At 41.7% G+C, this 24,134-nt stretch overlaps 1 protein-coding gene across 6 annotated transcripts in view; it reads left to right on the top strand.

The window, feature by feature from the left end:
- The window catches only part of PPP2R2B (protein phosphatase 2 regulatory subunit Bbeta), a 472,951-nt gene that overhangs the window by 143,294 nt on the left and 305,523 nt on the right, over positions 1 to 24,134 (top strand). For 2 of the 6 annotated variants that reach the window (XM_007451243.1, XM_007451244.1), the window contains one exon: positions 20,687 to 20,880. The exons of 2 other annotated variants lie outside the window; for them this stretch is intronic. In XM_007451243.1, coding sequence (XP_007451305.1) covers positions 20,687 to 20,880 — 194 coding nt within the window. Of the gene's footprint in view, positions 1 to 20,109; positions 20,881 to 24,134 lie in introns of those variants that run through there. 2 more of the 6 variants (XM_007451242.1, XM_007451247.1) reach the window with 2 other exon arrangements.

Genomic DNA, 24,134 nt, shown 5'->3' with positions numbered 1-24,134 from the left:
CCAATCATTCTGAGTTTCCCTGCTTTCAGGTACTGTCAGCTCCCTGTTATGCCTTTAAATCTTCGAAAATTCAGTCTTATTTGATGTGTAGGTGTATAATATTCTGAGTAATAGAGAAGTAAATAACCAAAAAACACAGAAATGGACCAACAATTTTTTTAAACAACAAAAAGTCCAAAGGTTTCTTTATTGTTTCATACAGTTCTCACAAGACACTTCAAACTGAACAAATGTTTTGAGAGAAAATGATTCTGATGACTGTTTAGGTGTTCTTTTCAAAGAATTACGGGTATTATAGCTCTTTGTTTTTTTGACATTTAGTATGTACTTACTCGAGCAGAAATTTCCAAAGGAAAATGTTAAGCAGAACTATGATGGGGATGTTGATTAAGAGTCAAGTCAAACTGGGTTTGAACCCCAGGTGTGCCCCATTCTACTTGCTCTAGAATAATTAACATTGCTGAGCCTCGGTTGCCTCACTGATAAGTGCTATTAGTAATATCTCCTTTGGGACTTCCCTGGTGGCACAGTGATTAAGAATCCTCCTGCCAATGCAGGGGACACAGGTTCGAGCCCTGATCCGGGAAGATCCCACATGCCACAGAGCAACTAAGCCCGTGCACCACAACTACTGAGCCTGCGCTCTAGAGCCTGCGAGCCACAACTACTGAGCCTGTGCCACAACTACTGAAGCCCGCGCTCCTAGAGCCTGTGCTCTGCAACAAGAGAAGCCACCGCAATGAGAAGCCCGCACACTGCAACAAAGAGTAGCCCCTGCTCACCGCAACCAGAGAAAGCCCGTGTGCAGCAACAAAGACCCACCCTAACCAAAAAGAAATTAATTAATTAATTAATTAAAAAAATAATAATATCTCCTTCATGGGGTAGTCATGAGCAAGAGAGAGAATGTGTACATAAAGAAATGAGGACAAATAAAACAACATTCAGACCAAAACAAAAAACAAAAAACAAAACAAAAACAAAACAAAGAAAAAGAAATGAGGACAATGCCTGGCCCATCAGGTTGCACCAGACTTGATTTTGAGGTTAACAGCTTTTATAATTTCATTGTTTACCAACTTCTTTAAAATATGGGGAAAAAAAGACCCTTCTTTATAGACTCCATGAAGATTGTGTAACTCTATTAGCCTTCGGGTTAACTCTCTAATGTTTCTCTCAGTCCCTATGCTTTTGTCTAAGCTTATCCTATTTACTTTACTCAGCCTTCAGAGTATTACAGAACTGAGGCATGCCACCATCTAGTCAATATCATTTAGCTCCAATGAATGGACAAACAGTAATGACTCCTCCAGACTGTTTGTTTTGCCATTTTAATAATTACTTATTGAAGAATCACTGGCTAATCTATGACATGACAGGTTTTGATGTCTCCCAATTATGGGCACATTATGCAATCTGTGAATTAGAGCTCTAGTCCTTTCCTGTGGTGGGGATAGACTTCGCAGCTCCTTTGTTGCCTAATACAGTCAAGTCCAAGAGCCAGGGAGATGGGGTTCTTTTGACAACATTCACATTCATTTCAAGGGAAGCATCAATATATTATTACAAGGTGGTGTGGAAATATGCAAATGTTGCTAAATTTGTAGGAATGAAATTATTTCAAGCATACTAGTTAACAACTGTTTACAAACTTGGGAAAGAAAAATAGTTCTAATCTTTCACTTAACAAACAACTCTTATTGAGCCCTGCTGTATACAGAGTGCTGAAATGAACCAACAAACTGCTGATGAGACAGTTTTTAATTCGCGTATCTATTTAACAAACTTTTATTTTGTGTGTCAGGCACTGTACTTTAGGCACTGAGAATCCAGTGGTGAAAAAAAAAAAAAACAGATATAATTCTGTCCTTTGTAGTCTACTGTCTACTGGAGGAAACTGTTACTAAATGAACAGTCATAGACATAAATATAGAGCTACATTTTGGTGCGAATGATGCAGGAAAGATGCCCGGTGCTAGGAGGGTAACATAGTAGAGGGGCTGACTTTGCATTGGCAAGAATCCTTCCCTGCTGAAAGGATGACTAATCTGAAATGTGAAGGATAAGGAGGCATTGAGTCTGGGTGGAAGAGGAAAGAGCATTTCAGGCAAATGCAAAGGCCGTGCAGTTGGAGTGAGTGTGGTGTTTTCGGGGAATTTAAAAGACAATGTATTTTGACCTAGAGGACAAAGGCAAGTGGATGTGTGTGATAAAGCCCTAAATTCCTTCTCTTGTGATACTCCAAGCTGCCCTTTTAGTTTTGCTTTCATTCATCCCTTTATTCATTCTTTGATTCATTCAGGCATTAAACAAATGATTATTCCATGTCATTATTCTGTGGTAGGCACTGTGTTAGGTATAGATACAACGGTGAGTAGGTCCACAGACCCTGGTCCCAAAGATCTCACAGGAAAAGAGAAAAGGATGCCCAGGGATCAGAGCGGAAGAGCATTCACCTTGGCCATGGATTATCAAGATGAGGATGAGAAGGAAGAGAATTTTAAGCAGAAGAAAAAGTATGTACAAAGGTCCAGAGGCAAAGGAACGCTTGGCAAGGTGGGAAACCTTGAGAAGCTCATTGAGGCTTCCGGTGTAGACTGTGAGATCCTGATTGGATGAAATGAAGGTGGAGAAGTAGGCAGTAGCCAGTCCTTAAAGGGTCCTTTAAGCTGTGCTGAGGGTCTTGGATTTTTTTTCCCCTGAGAGTCACGGGGACCCACTCAAGGACTTTAAGCAGGGCATTGGCATGATCATGTCTGTACTTTAGGATGATCATATTCATGTCAAAGTGGAACATGGAAGATTGGCCAAGAAGCTACTGCAGGAACATTGCTGAGAGATGATATGGCCCAAATGAAACTAGTGGCAGTGTAAATGGATAGATGGGGACAGATTTTATGGCTGTCAGGAAGCTGGAATTTATAGAACTTGGCATCTGACTTAATGTAGGGTAGAGGAAAAGGTATTAAAAATGTCTTTGGTTAAAAATGGTTTTCTGGTTTGGGCAGCTAGATGGACAGTGGGCACCACTCAAAAGATAGAAAACACAGAAAAAGGAGTGAGTTTCTTAATCAGTGTGTTTCTTGATCTATAAAGTAGGCATTATTTCAGTCATCTTGCAGGGTTGCCTATATTACACTAAGAACTAAATTCCTGTCACAGAGATGTCCAGCAAAGAGCAGCAATTACTTCTATGTACAAAGTTACATAGAAGCGGTTAGCCATCGGTAGTGGGAGACCAAGCATATCAGAGGAGGTACTGCAGGGCTACTGAACTGGGCCTGAAATGATGAGTAACAAATCACTAGGGCATAAACAGAAGTAGGGGTGACGGGAAACATTCTTGGCAGAGCAAGACAGGCACAGAGCTCAAAGGTCTTCAAGAAACTGGAGACGGCCCACTGTTCCTGGAGCGTAGGATTTGTGGAGGAGATGGCAGACATTGAGCTAGAAATCTCGGGATTCTGGGAGCTCTGTAAACCAAACTGAAGAGCCTGTCACCCCTAGGCCAGCATTTGCTAAAATTTTTCTGCAGAATATAAATTTTCTATAGAATGTTAATATGGTCAAGTTAATATGGAAAATTCTGGTTTAAACAAAATTAACTTTACTGCAGGACTTCTCAGAGCTTTTTAATTGGCATTACAAATCTCCAACAGGGGGATCTATCTTTTTTTTTTTTTTTCCTCAAATTCCATACCTCTTTTCCTGGAACACTGATTAGCACCTCAAGAAACACTAATGGTTCTCTGTCATTGGGTTTAGAAAACTCTTTTCTGGGCAATGGGGAACCATGCAAGGATTTAAAACAAGCAAGAAAGGACCAGATCTATGAGTTATAAAGGTCATGCTCACTTAGTGAGGAGGATGGACTGGGAGGGATCTGAAAGCTTGATGGCCTTAAGAGTTGAAATGAAAGAATAAAACCTCAAATTCATATATGTCAAAGAGGGGGCAGGGGTGGACAGGATACATATGTGCAGTAGTGTGAGTGCGCTCGTGTGTGTGTGTGTGTGTGTGTGTGTGTGTTTTGATAATATATTAGACACTCAATGCAAATGCTGCTTGTAGACACTAAGGAAAGCCTTTATCAAAAACTATGAAATGCTTTATTGATGTGATAAATCGTTATTTCAAGGGTTTTATCTATTTGTGATGCCTTTTTATGCTCTTATCATCCTATTAGAGACTTTTAAAATCAGTTTCCCCAACCAAGTACCAGAAAAGTTAAGAGTCTTGCCCAGAGCTCCAGAGCTGGGGAAAGGCAGACTTTGGCCTTAGCTCTTCTAACTTCAAGTCCAGGGCTCTTTTCATTCTATCATTTTCCCTCTAAGCTAAGACTTGAGCTGGAATTTGAAGGATACTTAGGATTTTCCTAGGCTGAACAAATAAGCAAAATCTTTTTGGCTAGGAGGAAAAAGTAGAAGAAGGGACACAGAGATAGATACATGCATGACATGGCCAATAGTCTAGGAAGCATCCATGAGTCCTCCCATGGTGGAGGCAGGGCCAGCTCCGTGGTGCAGTGACATGTCCAGTATACGTTACTCCTATGCCTGTGCTTGCATTAAAGCTCTGCTGTCAGTCTTAAAATTCCCAATACTAAGAACAAATGGCCCCATGTTTTCATTTTGGATTGAGCCCCACAAATTATGTAGCTATCCCTCAATCAAGTGTGTCATTTGTCCATTTTACATTTTGAAGCTGTTCTCGCTCAGCTGAATACCTCTAAATTCTTACATTGTGGTTAATCTACACTTGATTAGTCTCTTATGGACACATAAGTTTTAGCATTTATCTTTGCAATTGAGGTGTGAGTTGCTTCGCAGTACCTAAAAAGGCTAGTGCTAAGCACATAGCAGGCAGGTAATGCATGATTGATGTGGAATGAATCTATGCCTCCATCATGAGCCCACTGACATGAACAGTTTCACACTTACTTGTAGTGGAACCATGTCTTTGGGTTAGCTTAAAAAAAAAAAAAAAGGAGGTACGGGGACAAGAAGCACACCTGCCAAAACAATTCAAGAGTGAGAATTGGAAAAGTGAATAAACCTGGTGTCCATGTGGACATCAGAGCACATAATAATGACAGTCTGCAGTGCCTCATAACAACAGCTAAGATTGTTTATGTGTGTTTTATGTGCCGTGGACTGCTTTATAATATTTTATATATATCATCTCATTTAATGTTTACAACAACCCTTTGAAGAAGTTACTATTATTGGTATTTTGCAAATGAAATTGAAGCACAGGGGGATTAAGTAAGTTGCTCAACATCATACCGCTAGGAAACATCGGAGCCAAGATTTGAACTCAAGCTGTCTGGTTCTCAAAAGTCCTGCCTTCAACCATTCTCCTCTTATACGTTAGGGACCCATCTTATATAGAAGTCTCACATCTGGCCTTACCTCAGTACTATTAAGAGCTATGTATGTGTTAGCTATTATTAGTCTCCCTATAAAAATATAGGTGGGAGGTAGTGACAATGTAATTTTAAACTTGAATTCAACTTGGGGCCTCTCTTTGGTCCTAGGTCTTTTTTTTTTTTTTCGCCTTCTTTTTCTGTCCATGAAATAGATGTGATGAGTCAGCATTTGGGAGCAAGAAGTGCTCTAAACTATGTTTTCTTCTGGGGAGAGAATTCAAAACCTCTATTAAATTCTCAGAAGGATCTGTGACCCCCAACACGTTAAAGTCACTGCTCCAAGGCCTTATGCTACTTTTCAGATGTAAATGCATAAACTTTTGTTATCATACTTTGTTCATCCTTGTGCTGCTGCAGATGCCAGATGGAAATTACAGAGGTCTCTATTTGAGGGATGTTTAATGTAATTATTTTCACTCTGTATTTATTCCATAAATATTTATGGAGTTTTAAAATATACTCAGACTTGCTTATAAGTTCAAGGTCCATCGAGCTCTTGAATTCAGCTTCTAGAATTTCTTCGTCTAGTATAGCGATGGCCAGGGTGTTATCCTTGTTTGCGCAGCACTTTGTATTTATGAAAATGTTTTCCCACATGGTGAGCTAAGTTTACTATGTGGTATGTCCTGTAGCTTCCAAAGGTGCCAATACTTGGAAATTTCCTTCCAAAGAAGGAGAAAGAGGCAGAATGTGGTGGTGTAGGAAGAAGATGATTAACGCTGATTCTCAGTGAGGATAAAGGCTGTCTTCCCAGACCTCTGCAGCCTTGGGTCAGCGGGGAATGATGCAGGCCCTTCTGCAGCTCTGCCCTGGCCCGCCGCAGAGCAGAAAAATGGAGATGCGGAAGATGAGGATCAAGGAGCTTGCTTATTTCAGTTTTACCCAGGGTTGGCCCCTGGGACTTTTTTTTTCCTTCCAGTTTTATTGAGATATAATTGACATACAGCACTGTATAAGTTTAAGGTGTACAGCACAATGATTTGACTTACATACATCATGGAATGATTTTCCCAATAAGTTTAGTGCAGGTACGCCATCTCATACAGATACAGAATTAAAGAAATAGAAAAAAAATGTTTTGCGTGTGATGAGAACTCTAAGGACTTACTCTTAACAACTTTTATATATAATGTACAGCAGGGTTAATTATATTGATCAGGTTGTACATTACATCTCTAGTACTTATTTATGTTATAAATGGGAATTTATACTTTTTGACTACCTTCATCCGATTCCCTCTCCCCCACCTCTTGCCTCTGGTAACCACAAATCTGATATTTTTCCATAAGTTTGTCTGTATGTTTGGTTTCTTTTTTTTTAATTTATTTTTTATTTTTATTTTATTTTTTGGCTGCATTGGGTCTTCGTTGCTGCGCGCGGGCTTTCTCTACTCGCAGCGAGCGGGGACTACTCTTCATCGCCGTGCGCAGGCTTCCCATTGCGGTGGCTTCTGTTGTAACGGAGCACAGGCTCTAGGTGCGTGGGCTTCAGTAATTGTGGCACACGGGCTCAGTAGTTGTGGTTCGCGGGCTCTAGAGAGCAGGCTCAGTAGTTGTGGCACACAGGTCTAGTTGCTCCACGGCGTGTGGGATCTTCCCGGACCAGGGCTCGACCCATGTCCCCTGAGCTGGCAGGTGGATTCTTAAGAATTGTGCCACCAGGGAAGCCCAGTATGCTTGGTTTCTTGTTTTTGAAGTATAATTGACCTACAACACTATGTTACTTCCTGCTACACAGCATAGTGATTTTTTTCTATATGTTTCAAAATGATCACCACCATAAGTCTAGTTATGATCTGTCACTATACAAAGATATTACTTAGTTATTGACTATATTCTCCACACTGTACATTTCATACCCATGACTCCTTTATTTTGCAGCTGAAGTTTGTACCTCTTTCATCTCCCTCACCTATTCCTTTCCTCCCCCTAGCCCCCTCTCCTCTGGTAACTACCTGTTTGTTCTCTGTTATCTATAACTCTGTTTCTGTTTTGTTTGTTTAGTTTTTTTAAGATTCCACGTAGGAGTGAAATCATACAGTATTTGTCTTTCTTTGCCTGACTTACTTCACTAAACATAATATCCTCTGGGTCTATCCATGTTGTTGCAGATGGCAAGATTTCATTGTTTTTATGGCTAATATTCCATTTTACACACACACACACACACACACACACACACACACACATACACCATATCTTTATTCATCTGTTGATGGGCGCTTGGGGTGGTTTCCATATCTTGGCTATTGTAAATAATGCTTCAATGAACACAGAGGTGCATATATCTTTTCTAATTAGAGTTTTAGTTTTCCTTGGGTAAATATCCAGGAGTGAAATTGCTGGATCATATGGTAGTCCTATTTTTAATTTTTTTGATGAATCTCCACACTGTTTTCCATAGTGGTTGCAGCAATTTACATTCCCACTAAAAATACATGAGGGTTCCCTTTTCCCCATATCCCTGTTACTTTTAAAAGAGAGTAGTAATTTCTCCCCTTGATATTGCCCTTAAAGTACTGGGGAGTTAAGTCAACTTAATTGTCTAATAACTTTCTATTTACCCTCTTAAAAAAAAGTAGTAGCCAGTATGTGCCAGGCACTCTACTAGGGCCAGATATAGTACAGAGAACAAAAACACCCCTGTCTCCCTGAATATTATGTCCTCGTGTAATAATTAAAGCCAAAAAATATACTGTCAGGTCGCAGCACAGGGGCTGGGCTTGCTGGTAGGGAGGGGTGCTATTTTACCTTATAGAGAGTGGTCAAGAAAGACATCTCAGAAATGTTGATTATGGAGCAACAGCTGAATGAGGTGAAGCTCTGAGCTATGCTTCTGACTGAAGGAAGGCCTCAGGCCAGTGGGAACAGCAGATGCAGAGGTTCCGGGGTGGGAGTTTTCTTCCTGGTGTGTTTGGCAGACAATAAGGATGCCAGTGTGTCTATGTGTGGGGTGGAGGGAAGGAGGTTGAGACAAGAGTTGGTGATGCTGCAGGTGAGAAGTGAAAAAAAAAAAAAAATAGAGTTATAGCAAGGGCCAAACCTTGCCAGCATTTTAAAAGAGTTTTACTCTGAATGTGTAGGAAGCCAATAAAGGGCTTGGAGCAAAAAAGTGACATGACGTGATTTGCATTTAAAAAGCCCATTCTTCCTGCTGCACAGAAACTATTCTGTAGGGGGGCAAAGGAGGGATCACACACTCCTTAGAGTCTATTGAAACTATCATGATGAGATGCGTTGGTAGCTGGAGCGTGGTAGTAGCCGTGGAAGTGGTGAGGAGTGGTTGGATTCTGGATGCATTTTGAAGTTAGAGCTGGCAGGATTTGCTGATGGACTGGAAGGATGTAGGGAATGAGAGAGGAGTCAAGGAACAGAAATATCAGATCAGCTGTTGGTGTTATTAGCCTGGGGGTCAGTGGAGAGGTTTGTCCTCAGTATTCATTTAGGAGGTTTTTTTTTTTTTAACATCTTTATTGGAGTATAATTGCTTTACACTGGTGTGTTAGTTTCTGCTTCATAACAAAGTGAATCAGCTATACGCGTACATATATCCCCATATCTCCTACCTCTTGTGTCTCCCTCCCACCCTCCCTATCCCACCCCTCTAGGTGGTCACAAAGCACCGAGCTGATCTCCCTGTGCTATGTGGCTGCTTCCCACTAGCTATCTGTTTTACATTTGGTAGTGTATATATGTCCATGCCACTCTCTCACTTCGTCCCAGCTTACCCTTCCCCCTCCCCGTGTCCTCAAGTCCATTCTCTATGTCTGCATCTTTATTCCTGTCTTGCCCCTGGGTTCCTCATAACCATTTTTTTGTTTTAGATTCCATATATATGTGTTAGCATACGGTATTTGTTTTTCTCTTTCTGACTTACTTCACTCTGTCTGACAGACTCTAGGTCCATCCACCTCACTACAAATGACTCAATTTCGTTTCTTTTTATGGCTGAGTAATATTCCATTGTATATATGTGCCACATCTTCTTTACCCATTCATCTGTCGATGGACACTTAGGTTGCTTCCATGTCCTGGCTATTGTAAATAGAGCTGAACATTGTGGTACATGTCTCTTTTTGAATTATGGTTTTCTCAGGGTATATGCCCAGTAGTGGGATTGCTGGGCCGTATGGTTTTATCATCAAGTGAGTGGCAAGCCATGAGATTGAACGAGGTCACCTCGGATGGGACTGCGGATAGAGAAATCTGAGAACTTTGAACTCCAGGATGCTTGTAGAGGTCAAGGCAAGCAGTGAGGAGAAGCAGCAGATGAGCTTGAGAAGGAGTGTGCATTGAGGTAACAGGAGAATCAAGAGAGGGTGGTACCTGCGAATCAGTGAAGAAAGTGTGTTTAGGAAGGAGGGAGCGCTCAACTATACACACAAAACTGTTTTGCATGCAAGCGTTAAAGGCAGTGGTGCATCTAATTCAATAAGTCTTCAGAAATCACGTCACTGATGGTGTGACCACACATTTCTACTCTCTGATCCAATCTAAAAGACTGTAATAGTTTTCAGCTGGATTCCTATAACTGTACCTTTAAATTTCTCCACCTTTAGTGGCTGTAATAGAGTCCAGATACCCAGCTGTGAAAATTCCTTTTTTAGTAGTGACATCTGGTTATTTGGCTGCTTCCTCTGGCTGGCATTGAAGCCATAGGTGTTGAACTAAACAGTTGGCTTATTAGGGCAGTAACTATACAGTGACTGAATTACATCTTTCTCGCTATCTGGTATGTATTATTATGTAGTATCATCTTAGCACTTTTAGAATCTTGATCTTGTACCATTTTATTAATTCAGCTTACTAGTTTTAGGGGGAAATGCAGATTGGGTTCAAATTTACTATTACATATACTAGATATGTACACGTGTGGATATGTCTATATATTTTTTCATATTCAGTTTATTACTTTAAATAGTTGTGAGGGTCATCAGATTAAAGTTGCTTGGTTTGGTTTTAGTTTAGTCTAATTCAAGTCCTTGATAGATGAAAATTTTCCTTTGGAAGAATACGATAAAACTCATTTTGTGAGTGGAATAACACTTTTGGAATAGTTCCTCTATACTTGTGCTTTAGCCACTAGGCACGTGCGGTTATTGAGCCCTAAAAATGTGCCTTTTCTGAGAGGCGCTGTCAAGTGTAAAATGCACACCAGATTTTAAAAACAAAAGTGTACATATATAGTTAATTATTCTATATTCTCTGTATGTTGAAATCAATTTTTGACATATTGGATTAAATAAAATATTTTCATTTTAGTTTCAAAAAAAGTTAAACATCATTAAAATTAATGTGTTTCTGCTTCATAACAAAGTGAATCAGCTATACGCGTACATATATCCCCATATCTCCTACCTCTTGTGTCTCCCTCCCACCCTCCCTATCCCACCCCTCTAGGTGGTCACAAAGCACCGAGCTGATCTCCCTGTGCTATGTGGCTGCTTCCCACTAGCTATCTGTTTTACATTTGGTAGTGTATATATGTCCATGCCACTCTCTCACTTCGTCCCAGCTTACCCTTCCCCCTCCCCGTGTCCTCAAGTCCATTCTCTATGTCTGCATCTTTATTCCTGTCTTGCCCCTGGGTTCCTCATAACCATTTTTTTGTTTTAGATTCCATATATATGTGTTAGCATACGGTATTTGTTTTTCTCTTTCTGACTTACTTCACTCTGTCTGACAGACTCTAGGTCCATCCACCTCACTACAAATGACTCAATTTCGTTTCTTTTTATGGCTGAGTAATATTCCATTGTATATATGTGCCACATCTTCTTTACCCATTCATCTGTCGATGGACACTTAGGTTGCTTCCATGTCCTGGCTATTGTAAATAGAGCTGAACATTGTGGTACATGTCTCTTTTTGAATTATGGTTTTCTCAGGGTATATGCCCAGTAGTGGGATTGCTGGGCCGTATGGTTTTATCATCAAGTGAGTGGCAAGCCATGAGATTGAACGAGGTCACCTCGGATGGGACTGCGGATAGAGAAATCTGAGAACTTTGAACTCCAGGATGCTTGTAGAGGTCAAGGCAAGCAGTGAGGAGAAGCAGCAGATGAGCTTGAGAAGGAGTGTGCATTGAGGTAACAGGAGAATCAAGAGAGGGTGGTACCTGCGAATCAGTGAAGAAAGTGTGTTTAGGAAGGAGGGAGCGCTCAACTATACACACAAAACTGTTTTGCATGCAAGCGTTAAAGGCAGTGGTGCATCTAATTCAATAAGTCTTCAGAAATCACGTCACTGATGGTGTGACCACACATTTCTACTCTCTGATCCAATCTAAAAGACTGTAATAGTTTTCAGCTGGATTCCTATAACTGTACCTTTAAATTTCTCCACCTTTAGTGGCTGTAATAGAGTCCAGATACCCAGCTGTGAAAATTCCTTTTTTAGTAGTGACATCTGGTTATTTGGCTGCTTCCTCTGGCTGGCATTGAAGCCATAGGTGTTGAACTAAACAGTTGGCTTATTAGGGCAGTAACTATACAGTGACTGAATTACATCTTTCTCGCTATCTGGTATGTATTATTATGTAGTATCATCTTAGCACTTTTAGAATCTTGATCTTGTACCATTTTATTAATTCAGCTTACTAGTTTTAGGGGGAAATGCAGATTGGGTTCAAATTTACTATTACATATACTAGATATGTACACGTGTGGATATGTCTATATATTTTTTCATATTCAGTTTATTACTTTAAATAGTTGTGAGGGTCATCAGATTAAAGTTGCTTGGTTTGGTTTTAGTTTAGTCTAATTCAAGTCCTTGATAGATGAAAATTTTCCTTTGGAAGAATACGATAAAACTCATTTTGTGAGTGGAATAACACTTTTGGAATAGTTCCTCTATACTTGTGCTTTAGCCACTAGGCACGTGCGGTTATTGAGCCCTAAAAATGTGCCTTTTCTGAGAGGCGCTGTCAAGTGTAAAATGCACACCAGATTTTAAAAACAAAAGTGTACATATATAGTTAATTATTCTATATTCTCTGTATGTTGAAATCAATTTTTGACATATTGGATTAAATAAAATATTTTCATTTTAGTTTCAAAAAAAGTTAAACATCATTAAAATTAATGTTATCTGTTTCTTTTCACTTGTTAATGTGGCAACTTGAAAAACTTACAAACAAAAATGTGTCTTGCATTGTATTACTTTTGGGTAGAGCTGTTCTGTGCATTTGATAGCATACACATTTACATCAGCGTCTCTCAATTTTCAGGTGTGCACAAAATGATTTTGACCTTTTCAATACAAAGTTTCATCTAAAAGGTATTTCGTAACATTCAAAAAACCCTTAAAAATTTTTTCTTACTACAAAAATGATACATGGGCACTTCCCTGGTGGTCCAGTGTTTAAGACTCCACACTTCCACTGCAGGGGGCATGGGTTCAGTCCCTGGCTGGGGAGCTAAGATCCCACATGCTGGACTGTGCAGCCAAAAAAAAAAAAAAAGAAAAGATCTACATTTTCTTTGACAAGAATATGAACCACAAGGAAAACCACACATAACCACTGTTAAGTATTTTCATATATTCCTTTTGAGATACACACATTTTTTTGACCATAAAAGGGGACCAGTCAGTATACATTGTTTTTTTGACTTTTTTAAAGAACACGACATGAATATCTATACTTGTCATTACATGCACTTAAGTTTTTTGCACTAATATTAACCTGAGGGCTATATGATACTCTTAGAGATTTTTTAATCTTTTATTACAGCTTTATTGAAACACTTTTTTTTCTCTTCCAGTTTTATTGACATACAGCATTGTATAAGTTTCAGGTGTCCAGCATGATTTGTTGTACATCATGAAATGATTATCACAATAAGTTTAGTGAACATCCATCATCTCATATAGATACAAAATTTAAAAGAAAACAGGAAAAAATTTTTCCTTGTAATGAGAACTCTTATGATTAACTCTTTTTAACAACTTTCATATATAACATACAGCGGTGTTAATTATGTTTATCATACTGTACTTTACATCTCTAGTACTTGTTTATCTTATAACTGGGAGTTTGTACCTTTTGAAACATCTTTCTAAAGTATTCAATTCAGTGGGTTTTAGTATATTCAGAGTTGTGCAGCTATTGCCGTTAAGTAATTTTAGAATATTTTCATTATTCCAAAAGGAAATCCCAAACCCATAAGTAGTCACTCTTATTCCCCCACCTCAGTCCCTGGCAACTAATCTACTTTGTCTCTGTGGATTTGCCCATTCTGAACATTTCACATGAACGGAGTCATACAATACATGGTCTTTTGTGGCTGGCTTCTTTTGCTTGGTACAATGTTTTCAAGGTCCATCCATGTTGTAACATATATCAGTACTTTATTAATAATTATAGCTGAATAATAATCCTTTATATAGATATATCACATTTTATTCATCCATTTATCAGTTGATAAATATTTGGGTTGTTTCCACTTTGGGGATATTACGAATAATGCCGATTAGAATATTCATCTACAAGTTTTTGTGTGAATATGCGTTTTCAGTTCTCTTGGGTATATACCTAGAAGTGGAATTGTTGGGTCATATGGCAATTCTGTTTAACATTTTGAGGAACTGCCAAACTGTTTGTGGTTGCACCATTATACAGTCCCACAAGCAGTGTGAGGGTTCCAATTTCGCCACCTCCTCACCAACACAATAGGAGTGATTTTCAACTGAGAGGCTATTCATTTCTAAGAAGTACAGATCAGACTCTAGTGGTGGGTGGTTTGGAAAAAGACCTCTAAGTTTCTGTTGTGACCTTGACCCACCCAACAGACACACAGACACACACACACACACAGAGCCAGGCTCCTATTTGTTTGACTTTGGATATATTATTTCTCTCTACTAGCCTTAGTAAAATAGAGATAATTTGCCTCATAGGGGCTGTTGTTAGAATTAAATGAGATAATGCTAGTGAAACCTTTTGCATAGTGCCTAGTACATAATAGATGCTCGATAAGCAGTAGCTATTAATATTATATCAGTGGCTCAATAATTTCCCACTATATGTACACACCATAATTTGCCTAGACAATTCTATTGTTGGACACTTGGCTTGTTACCAATTTTTAATAATTATAGACAGTGCTCTGTGAAAATATCCTTATGACTAAAGTTTTGCCCATATCCATGATTATTTTCTTAGGATAAATTCTGTAAAGTGTTATTGCTTGGTGCATTTTAAAGAAATTTGAAGACATTTCCCAATATATATTTTTTGTTTAAATTATACTGAAATTTTACTTTAAGACACGTCATGAGGTACTAGACAATAGCCCTTGAGCTTTGCTAAACGGGTTTCATAAATCCTCACTTTGTACCTAACAAATATAATGCAAATACAAACTGTCTTGAGTAAGATTGTCTAAATTTAACTCTCTGAATTTAACTTAAATTTAAACCACTGAATGAGAAAAGGCTCTCAGATCTGGACTCTTCGATTTTTGTATTTTTTCTGTCATTGCTTCAGTATCCTAGCCTGACAAGTGGAAGAGAAGAGCTACTGATGAAACTAAGCATAATGGATGTTTTTGTTTTGCACTTATAGGCAAATCAAGGGCAAAAGTAAGGTGACCGTGGAGCTTAAGCAGTAGAAAAGAACTATTCATTGAGAGTGAGCATGCGCCTAACTTTTCCTTACGTCGTCAGATCTAGGAGCCTTGCAGGGGCCATCACTCACAGATCCACTGTGGCAATTTCATAACCAGCCTGAAGGGGATCAAACAAAGGTATCAGGTTTCCTCTGAAGCCTGTGGGAATGTTTATGGTAAAGGTAGGATTTTTAAGAGTTATTTAAATTATGGCCAAAGTTTGATCAGATGATGGAATGTTCTGGAATTTGACACAGCTTGGGAGACTTAGTATCGAGGAATTGAAAGGAACTTTGCACAGGTAACACATAAAAGTAGAAAGTTATATCAGCAATTAATGTATTTCTACTGCTGTAGTGGTAAATGTTTAACAATCAGCTCTCCCACCCCGCAGCCCCACCCCCCCAAAAAAAGCCAAAGCCCTGATTTATATAGGTTTTTATACTTCTATGATTATAAATAACCCACCATGGCAGATTTCAGATTTTAAGCTACCAACGTGATGTCACTCAAAGCAGAGCTGGAAAAATGATGTGTGTAATCGACAGAATCAGCTCTCAACAGCCAGCACATACCAGCTCCAGCATACCACTGTTTCTTTTCATAAATTGCTGGACTTGGATAATTGAGGGAATGTTGTACTCAGTGAAATCCACTAAGTATCCAGAGTCTAGAATTAATACAACATTTTGAAGGCAAGATGTTTTGTTTTCTTCTCCTAGGTTAAATGCCATGTTAAAGGCTCACTCATGTGGTATTTATTACACGTTGGAACACGCACAATAAAGAATTGCAAACTTTGCCAGAAACTCAAGAGGTCATCCTCTGGGCAGTCAACGCAAACCACCTCAGAGAGACAGTTGCGCGTTTGGGGCTGAATGATCCTAGAGAGGGATTCCATAGGATTCCATGATAGATAGCCGTGATTAGGTCTGCACTTACATAATGTGAAAAATCAAGAAGGGATAATCCTAATTCCTTCCACTTGCACAGGACTTGGTGGCTTATAAAGGGCTTTCTGCAGGATGGTAAAATCTCTTATATCCAGTGTCTAGTGCTCGTTAAGACAGATTGCTAGGTGGTAAACTCAGGTTTCTAGGTCACTTGTGTTCACATGACTGACTTGTAGTGCATCTCTCCAGTTCTCTGCCCAGTGGAGACCTCATGAGCCACTACCAGGAGGCCAAAGCGACATTTTTGTGAGGTCTGGCTATGGGCCAAGCCTGTATTAAGCACTTTCTTTACAATGTCTCTGAAGCCACTCAACAACCCTATGAAGTATTTCCTATTATTTTCTTCCAACGTTGCAAATACAGAGGCTAGAGATGTTAAATTACTTGCCAAAGGTCATGAAATTCATAAACGCCTGAGCTGGGACAAAAAATCAGTACTGTCTGACACCTAAAGCCTATATTAAGAATCTCTAGACTGGCTTAGGTAGGTCAAAGGTTTTAATAAAATTGTAGATATTTAATGTGCTAATTGGACAGCATGACCTGCAAGTAGTTTCCAATGTAGGCAGGGCTAAGTTAACTGGGCTAGGGGTATGTGAGAGCATTGGGGACACATAATAAAGGTGATGAAAGAAAGAATGTGTTCCCGTGCTGTCATGCTAGATTGTGTGACTTAAGAAGGCTGTGTATTTGTAATTGCCCTTTTCTGTGTAAAGCACAAGCCTGAATTAGGCCAGCCTTTCAGAGCATCCTCTGCTGCCCCTTTTGTAGTCTGTGGCCCCCTTTCTATAAATTGTAAACTAGATACTAAGTTCCATGATGGCAGAGACGACTGTACATCTTCAGCACTGATGTTGCTGAATCTTTAGTCCTATCCCAGTGGCTGACATGGTAGGTACTTAAATATTTGTTCCATAGTACTGGTGGTGATGATAGCAAATACTCAACAAGTGATTGCAGTATATTCTTTCCAAGTATTATCTCATTTAATCCTCATAATAACTCCATTAACTTCTTTTTCCCCCTTATTTATAGATTTAAAAATAACATGGCTTGGGACATCTTGTAACTTACTCAAGGACATAATAATAAGTGGCAGAAAATCAGCTTTGCTTGATATCAATCTTGACACTTAACATTATGCTCTGGTCTGTTAATTTATAATGTATTTGTTGTATCTCTAAGAAAGCTCATATTACTAAAATCAGATGATAGAATTTCAGTTCTGCGAAGAAAGGGACTCTGTTTTGTTTTAACTGTATCCCAGCACCTACAATAACTCTTGTCATATATTAAGTGCTCAGTAAATATTTTTGGTGCATATGTATGCAGGAATGGGTAGGACAGTTATTTCAATAGGAATAGGAGTTACAAGCTGGAAATTTACTGGCTTACATCACACTTTGTTGTTGGGTTTTGGGGGGCAAGAATTTAAATAAAGGTAGAGCTTTAAGACCTAAATATCACTGAACAAATTCAGTAATTTACTCATTCGTCTACGAAATATTTATCTCCATTCAGTCAATATAATTGAGCATCTACTAAGTGCCAGACTCTTAACAGCAGAGATATAGTGGAATGGTTGACAATTATAAGTAAACAAATATTACAAAAGGCAAATGTTCCATGAAGAAGGAAAAAAAAAAAAAAGATGTTAAGACAAAATACCAGGAGCAGGGACTCTGGGGAGGCCAGGGAATGCCTCACTGAAGTAGGGACAGTTCAGCTGTGATGCTGAAGAATGCCAGGAACACGAGGAAGGGGCACGGGGAATGAATGGCATGTGCAAATGCCAAAAGCTTTTGGAAAGAACTTGACACATTGGAGGAACAGAAAGAAGGTCAGAGAGTCTTCTTAGAAATGGTCTGTGGAGTCCTCTTACAACTACAGGATTGCACAGGGCTTCCTTCACTCCCTGACCTCCTTTACTGCACATCGTTGTGTTAAGGAACAAAGCCAACAGCTGTATTTTTCTTGGTTTTGGTTGGAGGGGATGGTTCCCTGCTGCCCATAGCAGAAAAGCGTGGTTCACAAAATAGAAACCTTGGAATCTACTTAATCTACTTAATGGAGAGCCATCTAATTTGCCTTCTCACAACTTGTGTCTTAGGAAAATATTGCCTATACTGTTGAATAAAATAAATGCAGGAAGAATTTTGTAGGAAACAGGAAAGGGAAAATTTAGTAAACCCAGAGGCTTGATCTCTGGAGGGGACATTTCTCCCATTGCTTACAGTGGAAAATTCCTCAAGCACAGCCTGGCTAACGAGACTGGGCCTTCCTGATTCATCTTGCAACTCTGTTCCAATCTAGCCCACATTCTAGAAAGATATGGGTGAGAATGTCCCAAATAGTACTCCAAGGTCTCCAGTGGCAACGTAAGGTCATTTCAACTCGAAGCAAGATGTCTTCTCACTGCTTTAAGATGAACTTAGCTTTTCTCCCCTTTCCCCTTCCCCCCCGCCTTGTGCCTACCTGTAAGAGAAGCTGGACTATGTAACTACAGATGAGCTGACCTCTGGAGCCTTGGTGATGGATACAGCTCATCATGTGAAGAAACAGCCATGGCAACTGGAGCTGAAGTGGATTAAATCAGCTTGCACCAGTCTTCATCTGTTCCTGGAATTTCATATGTGAATTTGGCACAAATAGTCAAACAAGTAGGAGAGACTTAACCAACCGATGAGAATAAAATGGAATCTACTGTAAGATGAACTTCCCCGCCCCAAACTATATCAAAGAATATTTCTCCTCTCTTCTCCCAGAGATATGCGGTTGCTTTCTGGAGATGAGGACAATGCCATTTTCCACCTGCCAGAAGCATCTGTTCTTCATGGAAATCTAATGGCAATTCCCAACCTCAGTTAAGGACTTGTTTTCCCATTTTTTTTTTTTTCTTTGACTTCAAATACTTTCTAAATTGTGTTAGCCGAAGCATTGTATGTATATAATTAACTCAAAGGTCCCTCTGGGCTCATCCAGCTAAACTGGTGGAGCTTAACTGAGCAAAACATTCGCTGATGTCTCTCCCGATGTCTCTCCCTGCAGTGACACCCACTGAAATGAATGCCTTCTGCAACAGGAAATCGGGGACATTTCTTTTCCAAACTGGCTTTCTAGTGATTTGGGTTGCTTCAGAAATGATTGTAGTTGTTTCATAACAATAACGATCTCATTTTCTTTCAAATATGGAACTTGCGATTTGCGATTCGGGAAAAATTGGGGTTGCGGTGGGATTCTGTATTTTCCTCCTAGTTGAAGTAGGAAGACAGGCCTCTTTCTGGTGTTCACTGGATCTTTGAAATTCCCTCAGGGAAGCAGTGGCGCTCTGCTTGGCACAGGGCTCCAAGGCGCAGGGCTCCACTGTACCTTTCACGTGGAAAGCAAATGTCAGCGGTTCCTGCAGTGCTGTGTCTTCACAAGCAAAACCCGCAGGGGGGCCTGGAGCTGTTTGTCCAAAACTAAGTGCAAAGGGCTAGGGAACGTGGACTTTTTCGGACTGACTATGTTGACAAGATTCATAACTCAGCCCTCTTCCTCCCTCTGCCAGTGTAGACGCAGACGCCTACAGGCATAAGAGGTTTTTGACTCTGTTTGAAAGGGAGAGGTCAGGTGTGATCCGCAGAAGAGTTCTGGCCGCAGCTCCCCGATCTATTCCTAGAGCAGAGAGGGTTTAAGCTAGGCTATGAGCATTCTCTCCTCTCTGTGTGAGGCTTCGATCCCCAGGCCTCGCCCTTGAACTTCATCCAGAGACCACATGCATTATGGAAGGGTGAGCAAAAGGGACCGCGATGTAGACTTCCTGCCTACCCAAGGGAACCTACTTCTCTTTGCGGTCCTGGAGCACAGGTGTCCGGAGAAAGGCAGCGAGCTAGGGACTCTGGGTGCTGGAGTAAACGCCGCCCTGAGCTGCGTGGCGCTAGGGGGAGGGAGGTTGGAAGAGCGCGTCTACGCTTTTCACGTCAACCTGCAAGCTAGCTGCTCGCTGCCCAGTTGCGGGTTCGCGGCTGCGTGCGCCCCACTGCAGCAGGGAGCAGCCGCAGCCTCGTCCTCGGCCACCACCGCTGCTGGGGAAGAGTCCTGGGGCTGCTGACGCGGTTGGGAGGAGCCTCGCCTTTAATGCACCAGCCGCCTCCAGCCTCCTCCTGCAGCAGCAGCGGCAGCTGCGAGTGCGCGCGTGTGGGTGTGAGGCTGAGTGCGCTGGCGCCGGCTGCAGCGCCCTGCCCGGCTCCCCGCCGGCTGCCGAGGCCCCGCCAGCTCGAGCCGCCCTCCCGTGGGACCAGCACCCTCATCCGGGCCGGGCCCGCCTGAATCCTGACCCTGCCATCTCGCCACTGCAGCTCGGGTCCGGAAAGGCACCATTTTGTCGCGGCTGCCCGCTCTCCCAGGGGGAGGAGGGATCGTTTTTGCATTTCGGAGCGGCTGCCAACGAAGGGAACCTGTTGGGCATCTCCCCAGCCCCGCTTGTGAGCGCCTCCGGGGCGGCGGGCGGGACCAGACCCCTCGGGGCACGGCGCATCTTGGCACCCGGAGGCAGCGGAGGCAGGCGCAGCATCCTCGCCGGGAATTGGAGCTGGAGTGAGCGCACCGCGGGAGGAGCCGCCGCAGCCTCGGAGATCCCGGGCGGAGGAGGTGACAGCTCCATTGCCGGGTTTTTATTTTTTTTCTCTCTCCGCCTCCCCGTCTCCTCCTCAGGCTCGGACCATGGTGCAGTCCCACTGGCTCCCCTGCCCCCCTCTCCTGTGAGACTGGCTGCGGGGAGGGATCATGGATACTTGTCTGCCGGCTTCTGGTTCCCACGCAAGTAAGCCTGCTGTCAATGGAGGAGGACATTGATACCCGCAAAATCAACAACAGTTTCCTGCGCGACCACAGCTATGCGACCGAAGGTAACGCCAGCCCCGCCGCATTCCGCCGCTGGGGAAGGGCGCAAGTTGCGGATCGCTGAGCTCCGCGGGCAGCCGGGCGAGTAGCGGCGGAGACTCCTGCGGGCCCCGGGGCTGGGGCGGGGGCTCGGCTCGCAGGGGCAGCTGCCGGTGCGCCCCACATCCATCCGGGCTCCGCGAGGCGAGCCGGGCGTTCAGCAGCAGGTGGACCCGGCGCCCACGGGAGTTAAAATGGCCCTCGGGGATGAGGTTTTTCAGGGTGGGGCTCCCGGCTGGAAAAATGACCCCCCAAAGACAGATGACCCCTTCCCCCAATATGTATGCAGGGGTCGGGGTGAGGGGAGAGATAAGAAGGAAGGGGGCCCGAGAGGACCGTGGGTCCTCCCCTCTCCGAGCGGAATGATGTGTCTCTCAGTGGCTGCAAGGGTGGGCATGGTTTCATTTCCTGCCCGTTCATCTCTCCGGCCGGGTTACCTGCTTAGACAATCAAAAGCCCAAAAGGCCCGTTGAAAAAGGGCGAACCCCTCTCCCCTTGGAAGTGCATTAGCAAGATATAAAAAGGTGGCTGGGGAAACAGTGCTGGGGCGGCGAGCAAATGAGTGTGACACGTGGGGCGAGCAACGCGATCAGTGGGGCCTTTAAAAATCACCATTATGAATTCTGCAGCAGTAGTTTCTGCTGAATCAACAGCCAGCAGAAAGCAAGATGGGAAAACTGGACAGCTACATGGAAAAGAATGAAATTAGAACACTCCCTAACACCATACACAAAAATAAACTCAAAATGGATTAAAGCCCTAAAGGTTAGACTGGACACTATAAAACTCTTAGAGGAAAACATAGGCAGAACACTCCCACCCCCCAGATTGTTCTGACATTAGCCTGAGTGAGGTGCAGGCAGGAAAGAAAAGTCAGCAGGTGGAATCTCATTGGCCTTTTGTGTGGGAATAGAGAGAGGAGGCTTTTGTTTGTTTGTTTCTAAATACCAAAACTTTTGCATTTTTGCTTTCATTTTGTACCTGTCAGCCTTTATCCTTAACCACTCCTATAAAGTGTTGCATTGTCACATTGTGATAGCCACATGAGAAAATATGTGTGAAAGTGCTTTAGGAAAATTTAGCAAGGCATGTTAATTTAAGATTTTTCTTATTCTTGGGTGCTAAAATTTCTGTAATATTTAATCAAATCACGACTATTAGAGAAATGTGATGGGCGTGGTGGTAGTAAGAGTTCAAGTTCTGAAAGATAAAAAGACACACAATTTGGGGGTAAAGGTGGCATCTTCTATAGACATCCCTGGAACTTTTAGATAGAAAGAATGCCCAGCGCTATTGAAAATACATGCTTCGTTCATCATCATTATTAGAGAGCATCACACCTAATACGTCCGTGGCGCTACACAGATCAAGCAGAGCTTTATGAGCTCTGGCCTTCAGGAGCTTAGAAGTGGCTTTTAAGATGTTCAGCAGCCTGTCCCTACCCCATACCAAGCACCATACTTGCTGATTCTTTTTACTTGCCTGGTGACAACGTGGTGGTAAGATGTTCTTCCCCATTCTTAGTGCTTTGTCACTGACTCACCAGGTAGAATATGGTCAGCTCTGGGTCACAGCATATCATCCAAAAGAGAAGTTGGCTTTCGGGTCTATTGTCCTTGGGGCCCCCCTTTTTTTTTTTTTTTTTTTTTTTTTGAGACAACAAAGATAGAGGGCTGCCTTCATGTTTTCTTCTGTATTGCATTATGCCTCCAAGTGCAGGCAAAGGAAACTTACTGAGCTGGGAAGATGGGGAAATTGAGGCCATGTGCGTAGCACTGTCATCTGTAGAATGAAGAAATGAGTTAAACACGGCATTCCTTATCGCTTTCAGGGCCCTAGATACTACCTAATCTTTGTTCCTATTTGATGACATTTTTGTAACCTCGGGTTCTGAATAAAATATCTGGGTTCATATAGTCTGAAATGAGGCATGAGTTTATAGCAAAGAACTTTCTAAAAATTTTTCCAAATCAGCCTCTTAGGATTCCGCCCCCCACCCCCCAACTGCCACCACATTGAAAATTTAAACAAACCTTTATTTCACAGTATGCTTCCAGGTTTCTTTACCTGATCTTAGTGAAGGTCTGGGAAGGAAAAAAAAAAAAAAAAATGGAACTTAGACAATGTAAATTGCCTTTTTACATGCAATCCCTAATTGCATTTTAGGGAACATTGACCTGGCCAGAGGGGGAAGTGTCCTTCTGATGATGATGAATTACCTTCAAAGTGCTAGTACACCTTGAAGGAACCCCACTAGATCAAAATATTCTTTGTTAAAATCGTCTTCATTGGGGGCTTGCCACAAAGTTCTCTTCCCTTTATTAACTTAAACCACCCTCTGGAGAATTAATTTCTTGGTCCTTCTATAGACTTTGCTTTTCTTTTTGCCTCCTTTGATATTTTTGCATTTTCCTCCCTTGCCCAGATATGGCAGATTTTTTTTTTTTGCAAAATCTCCTTCGCATTTATCTCTGAATTTTTCTTCCCTTTGCTCGGATCATTCCACACTGCAGTATTCTATTTAAAGCTGGAAGGTTTTTGCTGTGTAGTTAGTGTGAGGGACTCTAAGCTCAATTTGCATTGTAAGTGGTATCTGCAGGCAAGTTCATCCGGGTAAGAGCAATGCAGATGCTAAAGGACACTTTTTCCCAAGCTCCTCCCTCTCTCTCTCTCTCTCTGATGGGAAAAGAATGCATGACGTGCATTTATTAAAAACATTTCTTATAACTTTTCTTTTATTCTGAGTATTAAGTGACCACCCTCCCCTACATTTTCCTATCTTTTCCTCCCTTTCTTAAAGTTACCATCTTTGAGTAGCTTCTCTTTTCCAAGCCCTGTACTGAGGTTTCTGTAAGTAGCATTTGAATATGTCCATCCCCTGCTAAGTGGATCTTGTTATTTCCATTTTCAAATAAGGAAACTGAGCAACTGAGGCCCAGGGATGATACTCATTTGTCAAGGTCACACAGACAGGGGAAAAGCTTGTCTTCAAACTCAAGACTGGCTGACATGCTCTTCTACTAGGAAATTCTGCTCTGCTTCATTTTTCTTTAACTCTTAGTTCCTGTTATGGGGAAGATCACAGTGGTTTATCTTTGTGTGTAAACGGTGCTCCCATCTGAGGAAAAATTCTTTGCAGGGATCAAAGTGTGTGTTTGGGTTTAATACCTGAGGAAAAGCATTGGTAGGGTTGGCTTTCTATATTTTTAGACTTGTTAGA

Source organism: Lipotes vexillifer, unplaced genomic scaffold (genome assembly GCF_000442215.2).
Source record: "Lipotes vexillifer unplaced genomic scaffold, Lipotes_vexillifer_v1.1 scaffold754, whole genome shotgun sequence".
NCBI lineage: Eukaryota > Metazoa > Chordata > Mammalia > Artiodactyla > Lipotidae > Lipotes > Lipotes vexillifer.
This window is presented reverse-complemented; position numbering and strand designations above follow the sequence as displayed.